The sequence below is a fragment of the Lissotriton helveticus genome, chromosome 7 (assembly GCF_964261635.1).
Source record: "Lissotriton helveticus chromosome 7, aLisHel1.1, whole genome shotgun sequence".
Taxonomy (NCBI): domain Eukaryota; kingdom Metazoa; phylum Chordata; class Amphibia; order Caudata; family Salamandridae; genus Lissotriton; species Lissotriton helveticus.
Window position 1 is genome coordinate 221627157 of NC_136068.1, and position 20631 is coordinate 221647787.

The 20631-nt window shown below is 41.8% G+C and overlaps 1 protein-coding gene across 5 annotated transcripts in view; it reads left to right on the plus strand.

The window, feature by feature from the left end:
- BMP7 (bone morphogenetic protein 7) overlaps positions 1-20631 on the plus strand; it is a 1264568-nt gene that overhangs the window by 1190644 nt on the left and 53293 nt on the right. For all 5 annotated transcript variants that reach the window (XM_078651993.1, XM_078651994.1, XM_078651995.1 and 2 more), the window contains one exon: positions 13362-13510. In XM_078651993.1, coding sequence (XP_078508119.1) covers positions 13362-13510 — 149 coding nt within the window. The remainder of the gene's footprint in view (positions 1-13361; positions 13511-20631) is intronic.

Below are 20631 nucleotides of genomic sequence, written 5' to 3' on the forward strand. Positions count from 1 at the left end.
TTTTCTTTACAGTGGCATTTATGTAGGGGCACTTGGCATCTTGGACTGAAATGTCCTGTTATTTTGCGTTTTACATCCTTTTGTGATCTAACCCATTTAATATGAAGGATAAAATGCTGCTACCAATGTCCTTCTGATGGCCTAGATGGGGTGAAATGAACTTGGTATTATGACTTTGAAATTTCACCCTGGATTCTCCATGTAAGCGCCACCTCAATGAGGATATCTTTTTTTTCAATCAAGTGGGATCGCTCGTCATTGGAGTTAAGGTTGAGGAAATAATCCTAATAGCTTAATCATTACTAAAGAATCAATAAAGATGGTCCCAGCAACATGGTCCACACAATGAAATTGACATTGCCTGGGACAAAGAGTAGATTCTCAGAGTGGTGTGTGGAGAAAAATATAATATGGATATCCCTACAGTTCTCAAATCTGTCCAGTCCTTTACTTCGAATGGATTTTATGTGCCATGTGCTTATGACATAGTGATCACTTTCACTTTTGTGCACACTAGAGAACACACTCATTTATCTCTAAATAATTTAGGTCAAATTTCTGATTGTGTTGCTTAACTCAATGATTCCAATACATTGTATTGATCCTTTATGGGATCTCAACCTAAACTTACTTTTCCATTTGATCTTATTTATTCATAAAAGTGTATTTTAGTAACTGTTTTTCTAATTGCCCCCACACCTGAAGCAATAATAATCGAGTTACATGCTATTTTAGTAAAACTATTGTATATCATGTTTTTCAAGATTAAGTGGTTCTTAGATTATCTCATTATTTTCTTCCAAACGTGATTTAAAAAAATCACTATTCTCATATTATTGTTTGTCTTGCTTTGTATTCACCCAACCTCTTTGAACTCAAACTAGCAGTTCTGTAATCTAGCCTTTCAGAAGGAACTGAGATTTAAGCAACAAGTATTAAGAATCTGCTTTATATAGGCATGTCTGGTTCTTGGTGATGGGGCAAATAATTGGCTGATGACTGTCATCCGGTTCCTTTCTGCTGGCTGGGCAGCTATCTCAACTCTTTCGGTGGTAGGCTTGTATTGAAGATCTATCAGGAAACAGCTTGGTCTTCTTCCCATCGGTACACTAAGCATGATTGCCTCACCCTAAATACAGGAATGAGGCATGCTTCTGTATTAGCTCTCATATAATCCACAGCCTGCCCTTCTTTTTCTTGAAGTTAGGGATTTGTAAAGTGTTTAGTCATTTCCTAGGCATAAAGGGGCAAAGACCTAGACATGAAGATCGATTATTGCTTTAGTGCAAATTAGAGACTAGAAAATCATATGAGGAGGCAAAGAGCCAGAAAGACAAGACATGTTAAGTGAAGGAAAAAACATGGTTGTTAATTTCTTTTAAAGGCAGCATAATTAGACATCTGGTGCAAGTTGAACGGTCTGTGATTAGGTAGGTACCCAGAACAGAAAACCACCTCTGCTACATCTGGAAACTCTATGCAGGTGTTACTGCAAAATGTTTAAAGATCCTTATTGAAAAGCCAGAGTTGTCCAAAATAAAGTTTATCTTAGCCCATAGAATGCTGCACAGTGCAAAGCCTGTTGAATGTTCTTTGCTAGGTGATTATAAGCCTGCAAAGCTCCCACTTGGCATGACCTCTGAATCAAGTCAACATTTTCAAAATCACAAACGCAGGCACATTGCCATATTTTGAATTGGTTGCACTTTGAGGATGGATGAGACTTGCAGCCTGCACATTGTTGTTCCTGAGGGTCTGTTTCTAAATGAATAATCTTCATAATGTGACACCCTTTAGGAAAACAACCTCTTCATATGCAAAACTTTTTCTTATGGATACTTTATCTTTCTGCAGATTATCATCATCTGAGCCTGGAATAATAATGTGGTAATGCTTTTTCCAGATGTTTACTACTATTACTTTTGTGTTAACCCGTTCAGCGCGGCGCGAATTTTCGCGCTGTGCTGAACGTTCTAAAAAACGGGTGTGGTCATGACGGAACGGTTCCGTCATGAGCACAGCTCAACCGACGCTCATGACGGAACCGCTCCGTCATGAGCACCGAAGGGGTTAATCGCTCTGGAAAAGTCTGTGGAATACATTAAATTAGATGGAACTGATGTCACCAGCCCCTGGCAGGTGGTACCTTTATGGTGCTGCTGCCTTATTTCCAACAGTTACACTTGGCAGAGCTGCTGCTGGTGCCAACAGGAGCCACTTACTGCTGACTGAGTGCATTTCTAGCATGTTTCCATATACTATCTGCTGCCTGTAGATATTTCTAGATGAGGAATCTTTAGAAAGATGGTGTTAGTCAGAAAAGGGTATACTGTATGAAAGTAGAATGTTATTGCAAGACCGGAGGCAAGTATTAACGTTTATCTGATGTTAGCGCTCTAGTTACTCACCTCTGTGTCTTTAATAAAATTATGACTTTCCTACATAATTTGACAGGAAAATCTACATTGTACATTGTTCATGAACAATGTAGATTTTCCTGTCAAATTATGAAGGAAAGCTACCCTGATGTCATAAAAATCTCAATTAAATAATCTTTGTCAACTGTAATTTTCGACAAGGCCTAACATTCTGCGAAACTCACATCTCAAAATGTAATACCGGAAAAATATATTGTACTCTTGAAATATGTCTATTGATTGCATGTTTTAAATGCATAAACATCTGTATTGCATTTTGCAAACCTGCTCTTGCTTTGCGTTTTGGCAAACGTTTAACAAAATTCCTACATTTCGGTCCAACTATAAGCAGTCATCTGTGACAAAATATAGAGAATATGATGTTCAGGCATTATTTCTAAAGTACTCACTAATGTGTGCAAAATCATACAAAGATGAGCTTTGGCTTGCATTTGGTGCAGGATGTTCTACTTAATTTATTTGTTCTAACCCTGATTTCAGCAAGTGCATGCTGCCATAGCCAAATTGACAATTTTCTGAGCACATCATCAACATTAGATGCTTATAGCGCCTTCTCTTGGTGGTAATGTATATCGTCAAACAGTTTTCCCTTACCTCCGAGTCAGTTATGAATATAATATTCAGCATTTTCAAATAGTTTGCGGTTGTAATTCAAATAACAATTGAATTTGCTTCTTTAGCTACATAGATAGAAATGTTGGTTCTCCGCCCTTTATTTTTAGGTCAAGCCTAGACAGCGCGCATGCGCTGACTTTGAGACATGCTGTATTCACACTATGGGCTTTCATCACGCCCATCGCTTTTCGTTTGTTCCTTCGTCTGCCTTTCTAAATTATTTTCTTTTAATTGGTGAATTGTTGCTATTTGTCCTGCCTTTGGGTATGCATATCACTTTTATGGCTACTGCCCCTGTTACATTTACCCCTATTCTTTGGTTTATTTATGAATTGTTTTGGTGCACTATTTTTGTCTTTGAATTGGTCACACACCATTTATTGCTTGCCCCCGGCCTATCTCCTTCCTGTTACTGCACCAGCACCGTTTATTTTGAGTGTTCGGTCGCCCAGTCAGTGGTGGAAAGTTATTACTGTGAGCTCCTGCTCTTTCATGTTGCTATTGTGGGGTTTTACCCTTCACCCTTCTCTATGGCTGTGTGTGATCAGGCAGTGCTTGTTATTTTTTATATCCCTCTACTCTATCAGTTCCACCATAAACGTGCCCCCCACTCTTCCATCACCACATCCCACAAGTTTGGTGGGAATCTTCAGCTCTCCCACTTATTGGAATTGGGAAGCCTTCTCAGAGTTTCTCCCGAAATTTGTTATTTTCACCTTAGAGGTCTATATTCAGACGCTTAAGCCACCATGCACGACCCCCCCCTCTTTAACAAGTGCATGCACACACACTGAATCTTCAGTGATACTCTGGTAAATAAGAGTATATAAATAGATAAATGCAAATAGGACCCTCTCTTCTCGCCCTCCCCCATGATCTGTCTCTCAAGGTTTACTTGATGAACAGTGATTCCCTCCCCGCACCAGCTACCCACAAGGGGGCTCATGGAGCTGCTGCTGTTTGTGTCTATCCTGTGCTGTGTTTTTGTGGTTGAGTGCGAACAGAGACCAGGCAGCGTAAATATTGATTAAAACTCCTTGATTTTTAAAGACCTATATAATTAATTTTAAAACGCCAGTTTCCATTAAAAACATTGAATGCTGGCTCACTAAAACACTTCTTCATTGATCTGTAATAATATTTTAAGCAAGCATCTGTGTTAGCCTGGTTATTCTTCTGACAAGCACTAAACTCGACTTGTTCAGTGTTCATTATGTGGTTTCTTTTATATGGAGTTGTTTTAGGAAGGCCTACTGATTCAATTAGACTGTGTCTAATGTGTAATTATTTTGGGGGGGGCATCTATGGTTAAAAATACTAAATAGTTTCTCGTTACACACTAATAAACTCATCCTTTTGTTGTAATACGAGGCTGCTCACATTTCGCCATCTTGTGTTGCACAGGATTAAACTTAATGGTTCCCCTGTGATCATAATCTCCAAGTTGTGCCTTTAGGTTTTAGCCTGTTCTGTTTCCCTGAGGTGTTGGTGGTACTTTTGCCCCCAAAAAGCGCTCCCCTTTAATTCTTACCACACCCCTTTACAAAAATACAACCTGCGTTTTTCAGCAATACATGACTCAGACTTGTTGAAGCTAGGTGGCTATGCCCATCAGGTGGGGAACTGGGAGCACTGTGCTTTCTGACTGCCGGAGGGGTAGAGGTTGTGGTCCCCCCTACTGGAGTTTTAATGGCGATCGTGTGATGCACAATGCAAAAAACTGTTGCAGCGATTCCTAATTAACAGTTTATGGATATATAATTGTTTAAATGTTTAAGGATGGTGTGTGCTTTGATGGGAAGAAGGCGAAAGTTGTGGTTCTCAGTGAAATTTCTACACACTGTGCTGCAGCTGTACTGATTACATTGCATTGATGTTAAAACGTGAACCACTGGCCGGTATTTTTCATTGGGGAAGGTGGCATCCATTCACAACACACCGCGCTGTGGTTTGTATGTGCTTTGGGTGTATTATCGAATGGAGGCAGTTGCTGAGTATGGCGCCTGACTGTGGGCAGCTCAGGTCGGAAATATCACTCCTGTATTTCTAGGGTCAAGTTACACCATTTGCGAATTGGATGTGTGAACCACAATCTTGTCAGTAATCCTTTCTGTCTGAAATGCACACTTCTTCAACCTGGTGGATCGCATCTTGAGAGGAGCCAGTGTTCTGAGAAAGGTGGGAGTGCATGCTTTGCAGGCGCATCAGTGGAACACACACATCAATAGTTGGCAGGTCCTGCTCGTGCCTAGGAAAACTATTTTACTCTGGTTGTTACACAGAGATGTAAGAGCCCGCACTTGTGCAAGCTTGGAGTCGTCTCTCCCGCTTAGAAGAACGTAAGGGTGACGCGGCCATTGGCATTTCGGTGTTTTTTATAATTGTTTTGTTATAATGTGTTTGCAGTTCGTTTTTTTTTTGTTTAAATGTGCTTGCTATCGCGCACATGTATCGCAGTACTAAATTGTGCAACTACATGTGGAAGTAAGTGTAAACCACAGCCCAGAACTAACTGAAATCTGCCCATAATGCAGTAGGACCCTTAATGACAACATTACAGACCACCATATGGAGAGCAGCCCCTTATGTTTTGTGTACTTTAGGTTTTGGGCAGCCTTGCTAACTCTGGGGTGGGATCAGGACGGCTGATGTCAATGGGGAACGCACATTTCTCTGTGGCTTTATTAACAATGATAGACTGCTCTCTGCGTAAAACAGTGCTCCATCCTCCAGTCCCTTTGGCTTTCGTGCATGTTGAAAGTTAAAAACTTTCTTCCTCTGTCAATAGTGGATGATTAGAAAGCACACACCCTCTCGCTTGCTGTTGTTCTAAAAGATCTGGATTACTCTGGGCATCAAATGGTGACCCTTGCTCTTAATGGAGCTCTGAGTGTATTAATGTTGAAAGGTGGAGCTCACCATTCCTTTATTATACTTGTGTTAGTTAACCTGTGCAAGGTATTTTTGCACTTATGACCGCTAGTTAACCTCCAGAGAACTTGGCTCATTTTGCTAACCTTTTTAATATCTCTTGTGTTTAGTTCCAAAAACGCATCATCAAATATCCTGCTTGTTTTCAATATTGCATTCTCTGTTCGGGCACTTCTCTCATGTGGTTGACTTCAGGTCTTCAAGCACAGTTACTTTCCCTTCCCTTTTCATGGTTTCCATCCGTCATTCCTATTCTCGCCTCCTTTTCTTGGGGTGCCTTCTGCATATACTAGTGCTCCCTCTTTATGCGTCTGTCACCTGCTCTCCCCTTCTTTCTCACACACTTTCTGCTCCTCTGTCTGGAGTTCATTCAGCACTTAGAGCACAAACTACCTATCCCTCTCTGTCTTTCTGTCTCTTTATTTTGTGCATCTCTCACCCCTATTTATCTACCATGCCACATAATGACACTTCACAAACCCACTCCAAACCACACAATTCCACACTAACAATTCAAGTCCAACCCACATAATTCGTCACCACATACATCCACTCCACTCCAAACCAAAATACATTGGTATAAGACATTGTCATTTACAACACCATGTTTACTTTCTCTTGTCTGTTCAGGGTTAATTAGTAAGCACTGATTCCCCATTTTGCATTGGGGTAGTTGTAAGGTCTGTACAGTCACAATTTTAGAGGAAACTGTTCTGTGTAAGAGCTGTGCGTTTTAAATGTTTTGACTCTGATCTATTATTGAAGTGCTGGGTAGGATTATTTCTCTTGTAGGGGATCTTCGTTGATAGTCATAAGCATGTGAATTGTTCCACCCATGTGCGGAGCACTTCACAGAACATGTTTTTAAGTGTAGACATTTGTCTTTCTTAAGGAAGGACTGCAGAAACACTGAAGTTAAAATGTTATAAACAGTTTAAATCTTTCTTTTGTAAAGGTAGACTATGAAAGATGAAGGACAGTGCAGCACCATAGGCTGCCATTATGTGCGTTTTAAAATAGTGTCTGCTCCTTTAAGGACTCTGAGACCACCAGTATCCCATCATGCCTATCTGGTGGCAGTTGAGTCAGTTCTTTTTTCCGGATCCTGGTTACAGTATACTGGAGCATTGAGCTTGGCTGTTTTAGTTTTTTTCCTTCAAAATTCACTAGTGAAATTTGTTTTCTTTGATTCACTTGACATCTTTTATTATCTTCTCAATTTTTTAAGCTTTTGCTAACAGAATTTTGAGGCATTTTCTTCAGAATTATGGTTCTCTATTTTATAAGTGCCCTATCTGTGTTAGGAAGAAGGCCAAATCAGACTCTGGGAGCTGGCATTGCTTTCACAAGAATGGAGCTGTGGGAAATGCAGCTCCCTGCGTGCGAGAGCAAGCGTTCATCTCTTTCCCTGCCTTCATGCCTGCGGGCAGCAAAAAAAGGAAACCTCAAGTTCCAGGGGGCGGGAGCATTTTGACTGCTCCCGACTGCTGGAACTGAAGTGTTTGCTTTTGTTCCGCCAAAGGAAATCAAACCGCTATGTTCTAGGGTGGACACCCCAAGATATAGCAAGAACTGGCCTTGGGCGGTGGCGGTTCCCTGGGCCGTATATGGTTCCAAAAAGGCGACCATGCGACCACCCTTCTTCTGTTTGTACGGGCAGCCCTGGGGAGGTGGTGGTCCCTGGTGTCTGGGGGGTCGACATGTCCTCTCTGCCAATTGTTTTATAGCCCTGGGAATGTGGTGGGCCCCAGGGCATCCAGAAGTACAGGAAGGGGGAGGGTGTGTGTCTGCACGGATTCCCTCCATCATTATTTATTTATTTATTCTCAAAGGCCCCAGGTAGGTCAGTGGTCTCTGGGACTCAGAGCCTCGGAAGGGTGGGTGGGGGAATATATATATGCTGTTAAGATGTATTTATTGCCAAGGCACTGAACAGATGCTTCTCGGCACAATCGCCTTTCTCAAGGTCAGTGCGACTGATCTTTTAGCAGCATTTAAATAAACTCACAATACATTGGTTCCTACTGATTAAAAACATTAAAGACGGACAGCAGTAGACCTCACCAAAGTCAGTTTCATGACGGCCATCTTACACTTCTAAGAAATATTCTACAAAAAAGAAATCCTATAAAAAAGAAGAAAAGGCGACTCCAAATGGCCGATTGCCACCTCATAATATCACAAGTGTCTCATATGTTTATTTCACGAAGTCATTTCAACCTCTGTGTACCAATAGCTCCTCTTAAGTCCCCGCAGGGTCTTGGTTTGTAACTCCACCAAGTATCTTGATGCAAGAATCCTTAATCTTTTCTTTCTTTCACCCCCTCTCTCTCATCCTTCTGAACCTGGTCCAAACGGAAGAGGTTCAGAATGTCTCAGTGCTATCGTTCTCAGTCTTAAAATGACGGGCTACTGGATAGGTCTGATCCCTGTTGGTGATAGCCCGCATGTGTGGCAATCGCCCATTTGGTTTCCCCTTTCATCTTCTTTTTTTTTTTTTTTTTTTTGTTTGCAGAGTTTTATATAGCGCGAACTAGAACCGAACCGAATCAGTTATCAGAGCGCTTTACATAGCACCAGTTACGTTACATGAGGACACACTTTCATTTTAGGCACGGGGAGATTAAGTGATTTGCCCAGAATCACAGGGGGTTTTTGGCGTCGTTACCGAGACTCGAACCAAGTTCCCCAGGTCCGAGGTCGAGCGCCTTAGCCGTTAGGCCAACCCCTCTCCCCAACCTTCAAGGCTTAGCATCTGCACACTAAAATAACCTCCACAGCCTCTTAAGTTGGCTCGCTAGTGTCATGCTGGGTGAAATCCCAGAGTCCCTCTATCATAACTTGTGCGGTCTGATATTTCCCTTTTGATACTGAAGGTAACTCCCAGAAGCGGTCCATGCTAGCCCCATGCAAACAAAGTTTTTTGTTTGGCCTTAAGAGTTAAGTCAACAGTGCTTGGCTGCGAGGTTGATACAAGTCTCCTGCAGACCAGATGGCCTTAAATGGTCTTACCCGATTTAAGGGCAATCAGCAACTCCAGAGGACCAAGACACTCTTTTGCAGGCTCCTGTGACCTCTCAGGGTCTTTCTTGGAAGTCACGTCAGCGTCCACAGACTCCACACGACCTCAATGAAATCAGATGTCCCTGCTCGGCTCCTCCAGCAATTATTAAGTGTCCCTAACAGTTCCCTTGGCACAATGAGTCAGGAAGAAGGCCATGGCTCTATGGTGTACTCATCCTGGACATCAGGGGTCTTTTTTGTAGGTTATTTTTGAAGGTTTTTTCTTAGGAGTGTTCATCATTCGAACAGGTTCCACAGATTATGAGAAAATAGGATAAGGAGCAGTCCCAGCCATAGATTCAGATTGTGAACAACCCAACAGGATAATAAAGGGAGAGGATATGGCTTAACGGCAAGAGTGGTCAACCTCGAAGCTGCGAGCTGGGTTCGAGTCTTTACGTTCAACATCCTATGATTCTGGGCAAATCATATAATCTTCCAGTGCCTAACAAAAAAATAAAAAGATGTGCCTGTCTGTAATAAAACTGGTGCTCATGTAAAGCGCTCTGATACCCGATACCTTGGGGTCGAGTTTGTGCTATATAAAACTCCATACATTTTTTTTTTATATATGAGGCATTGAAGTGGTCTACCCACTGGGAACTGAATAGGGACCTGTCCTGACTGCTCAGCATTGAGCTTCACTACGGGGGTGACCTTGATAGGCCCATGCGTAAGGATGTGTGCCGTGCTATCTTGCAGTGTTTGCCCATTCAGGGTGTGATCAATTGAAAATATTTAAATGTAATGTTAGAGATAATAATTCAGGGTCGCATATGCATTAAATTATGCAGAATGCTGCCAAGTGGATGAGAGTGAGAGGCCTGTATGGAAGAAATGTATACAATTGTATTTTGCAGTATTTGTCTAGCCAGGGCGTAGGTCATTTGGGAATATTGCATGAAATTCATAACACGCAAGCTAAGGGTCATACAAGTATGAATAATCATCGTTGGTATGCCATGAATTAAATGCATAGTATGATTTGACCCAGTTAATGATGGTAAAATGTTTGTTTCAATGTTAATTTCGGGACGTCATTGAAGTGTGAGATGGCCGCCATGAAATTGACTTTGAGGTCTACTCCTGTCAGTCTTTAATGTTTATAATCCATATGAACCAATTCGAATTGTGAGTTTACTTAACCCCTTCGCCGAGGCACGAATTCCGCTGCGGCGCAGGGTGGGACTGAGCGCGGTGCTTCCGTGCTCGTGACAGAACCGCGCCGTCATGAGACACGGGTGGCGTGTGCTCATGACGGCGTGGTTCCGTCATGACCACGCCCATTTATCAATTCGTCCGCACAGGCGGGGAATCCGTGCCGTATGTGCGGAGCGGCATGACCGAACCACTCTATCATGAGCACACGCCGCCCGTGTCTCAAGACGGCGTGGTTCCGTCACGAGCACAGAATAGGTTAAATACTTCCAACAGCTCGATCGCACTGACATTGAGAAAAGAGATCGTGCTGAAACGCATCTGTCCAGTTCTCTTGGTGTGTTGGCAATAAATACATCTTAACTGCTCCCGTGAGGGCACCACAAATTCTTCACCCAGGATTGGGTTGAACATTGAAAATGTAAGCACGTGGGTCCACCCCACCACTATTGTCAATGCTAGTTATATTTTTGTTTAACTACTGGAACATTGCCGCCAGAACGATGAACATAGGACCAAGACAATGATGTGAAGGTCAATATTCCACAGAGTGGCTGGGCATTATAGATAAGATAAGGAAGCTGGAATGATATTTAGGAACGGCAACACCAAGATAATAAACTTTTAAAAATATATATATTTATTTTATATATATATTCACAGTAGAAGGTTTGTTGGTGAGAGAGGGAGTGATATTAGACTCATTTGCATGGCCCACTGTTAATGGTAAGGAAGAAAAGCTATTGGGGCAGCAAATCCATCTTCACTCGTGAATTGCTATTACATGTTCCATCCTGTGGCCATTGTTGGGCACGCTAAAATGTAAATATTCGAATGATGCACTCTGGAGACATTTAAAACACCTTTAGCTGGGTCACATGTTTTCACTGTAATTTATGACCCCACTATTCTGGACCTGGAGGTAACTTAAAGAGACGTTTGTGTGATCACTGCATGGTCAGGTTCATTTTGGGTAGATGCTGCATATTGTTGGTCTTGTGTTGCTATTTTTACTGCAGAAGGGCACCACACCTTAGACCAATTAAGGCTGTTGCGAAGAAAGAATTTGATGCATTATGAAATACCTACCCTACTATTGTTAATTGCAGGTTGTTTGCACTTTTAATGAATGGGAGTATCCCATGAATCGCGTTTATACTCATAAGACACACGCAAGGCGAACACAGTTGACTTTTTGGATTTAAGTACATTTGTTGGGATGCAGACAACAGACTGTTGTGCTGAGTTCCACTTGCTAACTAGAACATAATTTAATAACGGCACAGCCAGCGTAGCATGTTCTGTTCCAATTATGGGCCAATGCTATTTTGACAAATATTTTCTTATATGTTTAATGCATGAATATCCATGACTGCAATATTGACTAAATTATTATAAGCTTGAATCCATTTACTAGTTGTAACCACATTTAATTGCTGAAAGTGTACTTGATTAAATGTGACTCTTCTGCAGATTGCCTGTGTTAAGTGGAAACCCCCTGCAACTTTAAATGATTTCGTCCACCTGCTCCTCCACCCAAAGATCAATCCTGTAGAGTCCACCCTCTCTAAACCCTTTTCTTGTCCTGCTTAATATCTGGGCTGCCAAGCCTAATGCCCATTGACCTCACCTCCTTCCGACACTTCAAAGCTTCCCCACGCTATATTATTTTAACTTTGCCCTATAATTGTCACTTCAATGCACTTGATTGCCATATCTCTAATATTTTCTTCCCATGTTTACAACAGCACTCTTAACTCCTTTACAAGACCCAACGTTGGATGATGTCTTACTCTATTTGGTTCAGTTCTTGCAAAACTGAAATCACGGCATTATAAGCATGCCCCTATATAGTGAACTATACTTTTTTTCTCTACTTTTACCGTTTATGGCTCTACAATTTAATGTTATTTTGGATTGTTTTTTCTTTCTGCTTCAAAAGTTAACTTGCTGTACCATGCCAGCTCTGTATCCAATACCACTTGTTTGTTTTTTTCGCTAGCTCGTGAACACTGGAATACGTTTTCCCACTGTCTATTCCTACTGCCCAGACCTTACACTGGATCTCATTTATAAATATCATCTTATTCAAACTCGTCATTTTAGTTTAGTGAGGTGTTCCATAGTTACCATTTGTTGCATTAGGCACTGGCTTTATACTGATATCTGTAGTAAGGTTTGCAGGAAGGTTTTGTCTTTTATGTTTACATTGAGAAACACTTCTCACAGCAAATTTAATGTATACCAGCCAAGTTAATCATATTTTACCCTTCTTCAACATCTCCACCATCTCCAGGGTCTTTATTTTAGGATCATGAAGAGGTAGTTACTTTCAGAAAAATCTTCTCTTACAGATCTAGACTAGAATCCAACATGTTTGTTAAAGTGGAATCTTCTGAAATGAGCCAGGGTTCAGTTTTTTGGAAGTTATGATAAAGCATTTATTATTTCCAATGTGGGTTGCACCCTTGTCGTTTATCAAAGCTAATGCCGGAATAATGTAAGCTTTTGTTTGGTCCTTTAAAAACCATCACCACAAGTTATGGATGCTGTATAAGAAGTATCCGTGCCACCTAATAACAGTACAATATGCCTTGATAAACATGGAGGTACAAAAGGGGTGGTGATGGACGGAGCATCTGAACCAATCAAACACTCACACCCAGTCAAAAGATCTGGGTTTGATCCATCACCGTTCTTTAGCCCACTCCGCCACCCCAGTTCAGACATGGCTATATGTAAATCAGTCTGACCCTGTGCCTCATGGGAACAGTCCAGCCCGAACTGCCAAGCCATGCCTTCCCTGGACCGGAAACACGCTTCCGAGGACCGGTTTCTGGCATTCCAGCCGTCTTCAGCCCGGCTTGCTTGAATCCAGTGGCAAAGTGAGCAAGGGACTCACGTCTGAGCATACCCTGCCACACTTATGGTGGCCAAAGCGGTACAAAAGGGGTGGTGATTGGCGGAGTTGATAAACATGGAGGCAGGCAGCGTTTTCACAGAAAACATCTCTTGTTGCTAACCCTAGAGTATTTGGCAATTTGTTGAACGAAGTTTCACTAGTGTTGTTGATAAATATCTTTACCAATTGACTTCTGTAAAGTAAATCTTATAATACTTCAAGTGGTAAAACAATGTTTTAAACTTTCTTTTCAGGGATTCAGACTTGTTCCCATTGGACAGTAGAGTCATTTGGGCTGCCGAAGAGGGATGGCTTGTGTTCGACATAACAGTAACGAGTAATCACTGGGTAATGAACCCACGGTACAACCTCGGCCTACAGCTTTCTGTCGAGAGTGTTGACGGTAAGTTTCAATAAGGCTATCACTGTCTAAGAAATGATGGCCTCCTAAAAGTTCCCACAGTCATTGGCCCAGCAATCAAAATCTGTCCCTATTGAATGTACATTTGTGGTTGATCTTTTCAAAATCATCATGGTTACATTTCTCTATATTAATGCTCAGCTGAGAAATTAATTGATGTTAGACTTGCGTTTTCATTTTATTAGATCTTGTGTTTTAAAAAAACAAATTTAGAAGTGAGCGGGGTAATATGTTTGCTGTTAAATCATAAATTCTGCAAATCAATCTTTCACGATTTTTTTCATTTTCCCATTTGCTCCTCGCATTTATTTTTTTATCTGCTTGGTCACACTTTTATATTTCTGTCCTATACCTTTCTCTAAATATCTATTTTTTTCTTCTTCTTTTCTGTCTTTCTCCCCTAGATTCTCTCTATGTGATTCCAGATTCTTGGGACACCAGGCTTGATCTTTTCTCTCCGGTTACCCTCCTACCTCTCATCATCTCTTTAAGGACACGGAATGCTCTGGCGGGATTGGTACTCACTTTGGGCCTAGCATGGAACAATTACAGGGGCTAGAACTAAAGGTGAATACTCATTTTGTACAGTCACGATTGTCAAGTGATCAGTCGGAGAACACAGCGAATATTAGACTTCTGTCTTTCTTTTTAAAGAAACCACAACAGCCACGTCCTATTGCGCCTAGTGGGCCAACAATGCAATTGTACCCACAGTAGGATGGGACATAACTCGAAACAGTGTCTGTGGAAGCCCAAGAATATAACCCTGCATGTTAAAAAAACATTACTTGCAAACTGTATATTTTAAATTCTAGAAAAATCATAGCATCTTTTTTGCTTGTCAATTAATATATTTGAGTAACATGTTGATTAAAAAAAAATACATGTAGAACATGCCACAGTGACATATGATATAGGAATGAACCAAATTGGTGCATTTGTAGTGTAATAATGCTAAAGGGAGAGGATGTAACCTTACAGCTAGAGCGGTCGACGTCGAAGCTGGGGAACCGGGTTCGAGTCTCAGCAACGACACTAAACATCCTGTGATTCTGGGAAAATCACGTAATCTCCCCGTGCCTAACAAAAATTAATGTGTCCTCATATAACGAAACTGGTGCTATGTAAAGTGCTCTGATACCCGATAACTTCGGGTCTAGATCGCGCTATATAAAACTCTTTATAAATTTAAGAGATATGCTGAAACCAAAAATTATTACTGGTATTCTATTGTTGGTCTATTTAAAAAGATGTAAAACTTTAAAAAATAGAATACCCTAGCTAAAATCGCTCCATTTCAAAGATAACGCCAAATAACCTGAATGAAATGACAAGAACAGAAAAATACTGGAACTCCTCTTACTGTAATATGCAGAAAATACAAGTGCAAGAAGGCGGTGGCAGCTATTCCACCAGGGCATTCGGGGCAAAACCTAATCAGTTTGACCATTCATATGCGAATGCAGCTTAGTATGGAAAGTGTGCAGAAAAAGGAAAGAACAATTCTTTGTACTAAACAGGTCTGCTCTCTCCAGACAGAAAGTAAAGTAAGTAAAGCATGGTATGAATACGAAGCCCAGTGCAGCTAGTGCATTTCTAGTCATCACTAACTGCCCCGAGAGAACCTAACCACCCCATACAAGATGTTGTGGTGTTTGTTTACACAATGGAATTTCAAAGCATAACAAGTTAAACCTACACATTCCTCATCAGTAAGCAAACAGTATGTCGATTTAGATTAATTGATATTCAGATACCTTTTGTCAGATCTCGGTTTTTTTTGCAAAGTGCCACAATCCTACAACATTCTATATCCAAGGTAGTCTTTGCTCAGTGGATCAAACATTCTTCTCTATGATCTTTATTTAAATTCCAACTCACAATACATTCTTCCGCTCGACTTGTACATTTTCTGACATCAGTCCATTTACATATTCAATGCAATCTTCTTCAATTCTTAATTATTCACTTCCACCTCTCCTTACACAGATCCCCCAACTTATTCTTATATACAAACATTTTTCAAATTAATATCCACCTCTTCAAACGCCTTTCACTTCTCTTTCCTCATTTTAGCTTCTTCCTTTACACATTCCTTCATTCAAATGTGTAACTCTATACCAACGTCATTCTCTTGTTTCACTTGGTTTCATTGACCTAAAGCAACCTTTTCTTGGTCACTGATTTCTATATCCCCATGACAATCATGACATGTTTCCTGAACCTAAGACACTTTTTTACTCAAACTTCTACCATTTCATCTAGAATGATATTGTGATATAAACTAATTTTCCACTTCTAGGTTTCTCTGGTACTCTTGTGGTTGCAGGGTTAATTTGTAGTCCTTTGTCTTTAATGAGGCTTTTGAAACACGTTCCGTCCTGAAAGTTTCTAACAATATTATTAAATGGCCAGTGTTCTTACCTTTAACCTCTTGAACCTCTTGTCATTTACTGAAATTATTAGCTATCACCTCGATGGACTTCCCCTGCCCCATCACCTGCCCAGCAATGGACACTCTATGGTATGGCTTATTGTTGGGTCTTTAGCTTCGTTATACTGTAAGCTGAATGCTTCTGCAACTCATTACTTGTGGATCTTCCTACACTTCTAGTACGTAAAGTGTGGATAGTGCAAAAGGCCTGCTGCTCCCAACTATTTTGGGATTAAAAAGAAGCACACCTATCTTTGCCCACCTCCAGGATCTGCTTTGGCTGCTTGTCTGTCAGAAGACATTTTAAGGCGCATAGTCTTTGCCACAAAACATTATGCCACACTGTATCTGGATCATACATGACAAGCATGGTTTCATGATATTTTCCATCTCGTCTACTATGCTCAAAATCACAATTTACGGTCCATGCACCGAAGTATATAATAGCCAGACAAGGTGGACACTTGTTTTCGGTCCTAACGTTCATAGCTTGGAATGCCATGCCTGCTTCTCATTGTGTCCAATGTAATCACAATAGTTGTAGAAAGTTTTTATAATCATATTTCTTACATAAATGACCTTCTGTCTCTATCTTTCTCTTTCTTTATGGTTGAGTGGTTTGCAAAGTACAGACAGCAATTTTTGAGGTATATGTGCTCTGAACAAATCTCTCATGCATTCATTCATTTATTTTACTTTTGTGGTAGGAAGATTGTGGCTTCTTATTCCTGAGACTGTTGTGCTGGTCTCTATAATCTTGTTAAATAAATTAAGTATGCTAGTATGGCGCTTGAGCATCTTTTCATTGACGGCAAGCTGACAGTTAGGATTTGGGTGCAGTGCACTATTTACTGTTTTATGTTGCTATTTTGTATCGTTCCTGGCTCTCTTCGTGTAATAAAGTTTTCTAGTGCTGCTGATTTGCTGGTGTTACCCACAGCTTTTCTGCTGTCTGTTTCGAATCCTGGCTTCACCAGGTATGTGTAGTGCTTCTGAGAAAGTGCGTTGTTACCAACTCTACCTTCGGTACCGATCCCATCTCCCTCAGCGCTGACAAAGCCTTGGTACTGAAACCTTCGGAGCCGAAAGCCGCAAAATCATCATCTTTATCAGCTTCCACTTCTCCTGTTGAACCAATCCTAGAAAAGATGGCCATTCGCCAGAAGAAAATCCAAATTCAAGTCGTCACTCGTCACATTATTGCTTCACCTTCCTCTCCACCACTTCTAAAAAGGAAAAGGAAATTGACATTTGAGGAGGCACTAGATGTTTCCCTTCCACAAAAGATGAAAACAAAAGTCAAGGCTACTAGCATTCCCATCAACCACTTCCTAATCCACCTCCTCCTCCCCCCCCCACATTCTCCACCACTTTCATCTTCGCGTCACTCTCCTCAGCCATTATCACCACAGCAGGATATACAAGGCATGTCCCCTCAGGGATCACCACAGTCTGACACTGGTGGGTTGGGGGAACCATTAGGAGATCCTGATCTGGTATATATATATATGACACGGATCTCACTACACCTAATGATCCCGACCTATACCCAGCTCTTCCTTCCCCTCTTGAGGATGCAACCTCCTATCAGGAAGTCACTGCAAGAGCAGCTCCATAGGGAACCCCTATAGCAGGATTTCCTCTTTGACACAAACTTCTATTCACAGGGATAAACAGTATCTGTCAGTGTTACCTGGCATGATGAGGCATGCAAATGAGATCTTTGAGGACCCTGTCATGGCCCTAGGATAAAATAAAAAATACAAGGCCGCACCATCCGATTCTGAATTTTTTCAGAGTCCGGTACCGCCAGAGACCATTATCGCCACAACTGCACTTAAGAGTCAATTCCCAGGCTACTGAGGATACCCCTCCCCAGAAAAGGAAAGTAAGCGCATAGATACTGCAGGAAAGAGAGTTGCAGCTCAAGCTGCCAATCATTGTCTTTTTGCCAATTCTCAACCTCTTTTGGCCCGCTATGACAGAGCACATTGGAAGGAATGAGATGGAGGAGCTCCCCCAGCACCTCCCAGAGGAGTTAGAAAAAGAGGTCAACTAATTGTTAGCAAGGGACAGACTATCACTAACACTTCCATTCGCTGTACCCTTAACGCTACAGATACTGCAGCTAGAGGAATTAATACTAGTGTCCTAAGGCGACTCTCCTAGTTAAGGTTTTCTGTGTTCAAACAGTAGGTCCAACAGGCAGTTTTAAACATTCCCTTCGATAAAGAACACCTCTTTGATCCACAGGTAGGTTCTACCTTAGAGAAAATGAAGGACACGGACACAGCAATCAAGGCATTACAAACCTCACTCCCAGGGGATCCTTTCATCACCCAGGCTACAGGGGTGCATATAAGTCCACCTCCACAGAGGCATCCACCTCCGAACAGAAACAGCCCCAGACCTCTTACACCAAGGGTTTCTATAGACTTCTGAGGAAATAACAACAAAATAGGGGCAGGGGTGCCTCCACTCACCAAGTAACTCCCACTGCAATACGGTGACTACCCTATCTTTGCTCCTGACCACACAACACCTGTCGAGGCAGACTACAGTTTTTTCAGAGTCAGGAATACAATTCCCACATACAAATGGGTACTAGCCTTTATCCAACATAGCTATTGTCTGGTGGTCATTACCACACCTCCCAACATTCCACCTTGCACTCACAGGTTATCTCAGGAATATCAGACACTCATAAAGCAGGAAGTCCAAGCCCTTCTTCTCAAAGGAGCTATAGAACCTGTTCCAGATCAACATCAAGGCTCTTGAGTATATTCTCCACACTTCCTAATAACCAAAAAGGACAGGTTTCTAAGACCAATCTTCGAACTTAGGACTTTAAACAACTACATCCTATCAGAACATTTCCATATGGTCACCTTACAGGATGGCATGCCTTTTCTTCAACAGGGTGACTTTATGGCAACGTTGGCCCTAAAGGAAGCCTGCTTCCACATACTAATACATCCTGCTCACCATAAATACTTGAGATTTTTGGGAGCAGGAAAACGCTATCAATTTAAAGTTCATTCCATTCGGAATGGCTACTGCACCTCAGGAGTTCACAAAATACTTAGCAGTAGTCGCTGCACATCTGAAAAGCCACAATGTTCACATATTTCCCTACTTACACAATTGGCTTATCAAAGCCAGTACACATCAGCAGTGCCAACAACACACTCAAATCACAATAGATCTACTTCACAACCTAGGTTTTATGATCAACATCATCAAGTCTCACCTCCAACCCCTACAAATTCAACCTTCCTTGGAGCAATCCTAAACTCACAGTTAGAATTTATATAACCCAACCCTGCTCAAATTCTGAACTTTCAGGCAACCTTGCCCCAGTGAAACCACACAGTCACAGTAAAGACGATTACGTGTCTACTAGGAACTATGGCATCCTGCATTGCTATGGTTCCCCATGCAATGTTATATATGCGTCCCCTTAATCAATGTCTAGCCCGCCAGTGGTCTCGGTCACAGGGCAGAGGATCTAGTGTTGATAGACCACCTCACTCCGCGTTCTCTGCAATTGTTAAGCACCTACAACCTTTTGAAATGGCAACCTTTTCTGTACCCTGTTCCCCACATCACTCTCACTACGGATGCATCACAGATTGGGTGGGGTGCTCTCTACAAGACCTCTCTGTACAAAGACTTTGGGATGCCAAACATCAATCTCTACGCATCAACTACTTAGAGCATTAGGCAATCTACCTGGCACTTAAAGCTTTCCTTTATTACCTGTCTCACGAGGTTGTTCTGACAGCCATGTATTATCTACAAAAACAGAGGCAGGACATGGTCTTCACAATTATCACATCAGCCTCAGGTCATATGGAAGTGGTCTCTACATCACAACATTCACCTGTTGGCGAAATACCTTTCAGGAGCAGACAATGACTTTGCGGACCTGTTCAGTAGCATACAGCAACAAATCCACAATTGGGCACTCCACCCACAAGTCCTCTTGTGATACTTCCAAAAGTGGAAGGTCCCTCAGTTCGACCTTTTGGCCACAGCAGAAAACTCAAAATGCCCAAACTTTGCCTCCAGGCTACCCACACTCACTTTCCAAGGGCAACACACTGTGGATGAGTTGGTCGGGAATATTTGCTACGCTTTTCCTCCTCCCCCACTTCTTCCTTCCCTGGTTAGGAAGCTCAGGCAAACTTCTCCTACAATGATCCTAGTAGCTCCCACATCGGTGCGTCAACCTTGGTTCGCAACACTCCTAGACCTCTCGTTAGGGCCACCGGAGAAGCTCCCAAATAGGCTGGACCTTCTCATTCAATATCTAGTACAAATCAGTCACCCAGACTCAAACTCTCAACCTAGCAATTTAGCTCCTGAGGTCTTAGAGTTTGGTTACCTTGACTTACCACCAAAATGTATGAATATTCTCAAGGAAGCACGCAAACCCACTACTCAAGACTGTTATGCAGCCTGTTATGCAGCTTACCACCAAAATGTATGAATATTCTCAAGGAAGCATGCAAACCCACTACTCGAGCCTGTTATGCAGCAAAATGGAAGCAGTTTTTTTTTGCTACTGCCAATCCAAACACATTGATCCTCTAAAAACCACAGTGCAGGCAGGACATGGTCTGCTACCCGATTCCTTTACAAAAGGCAATTTTAGCATACACTGCTT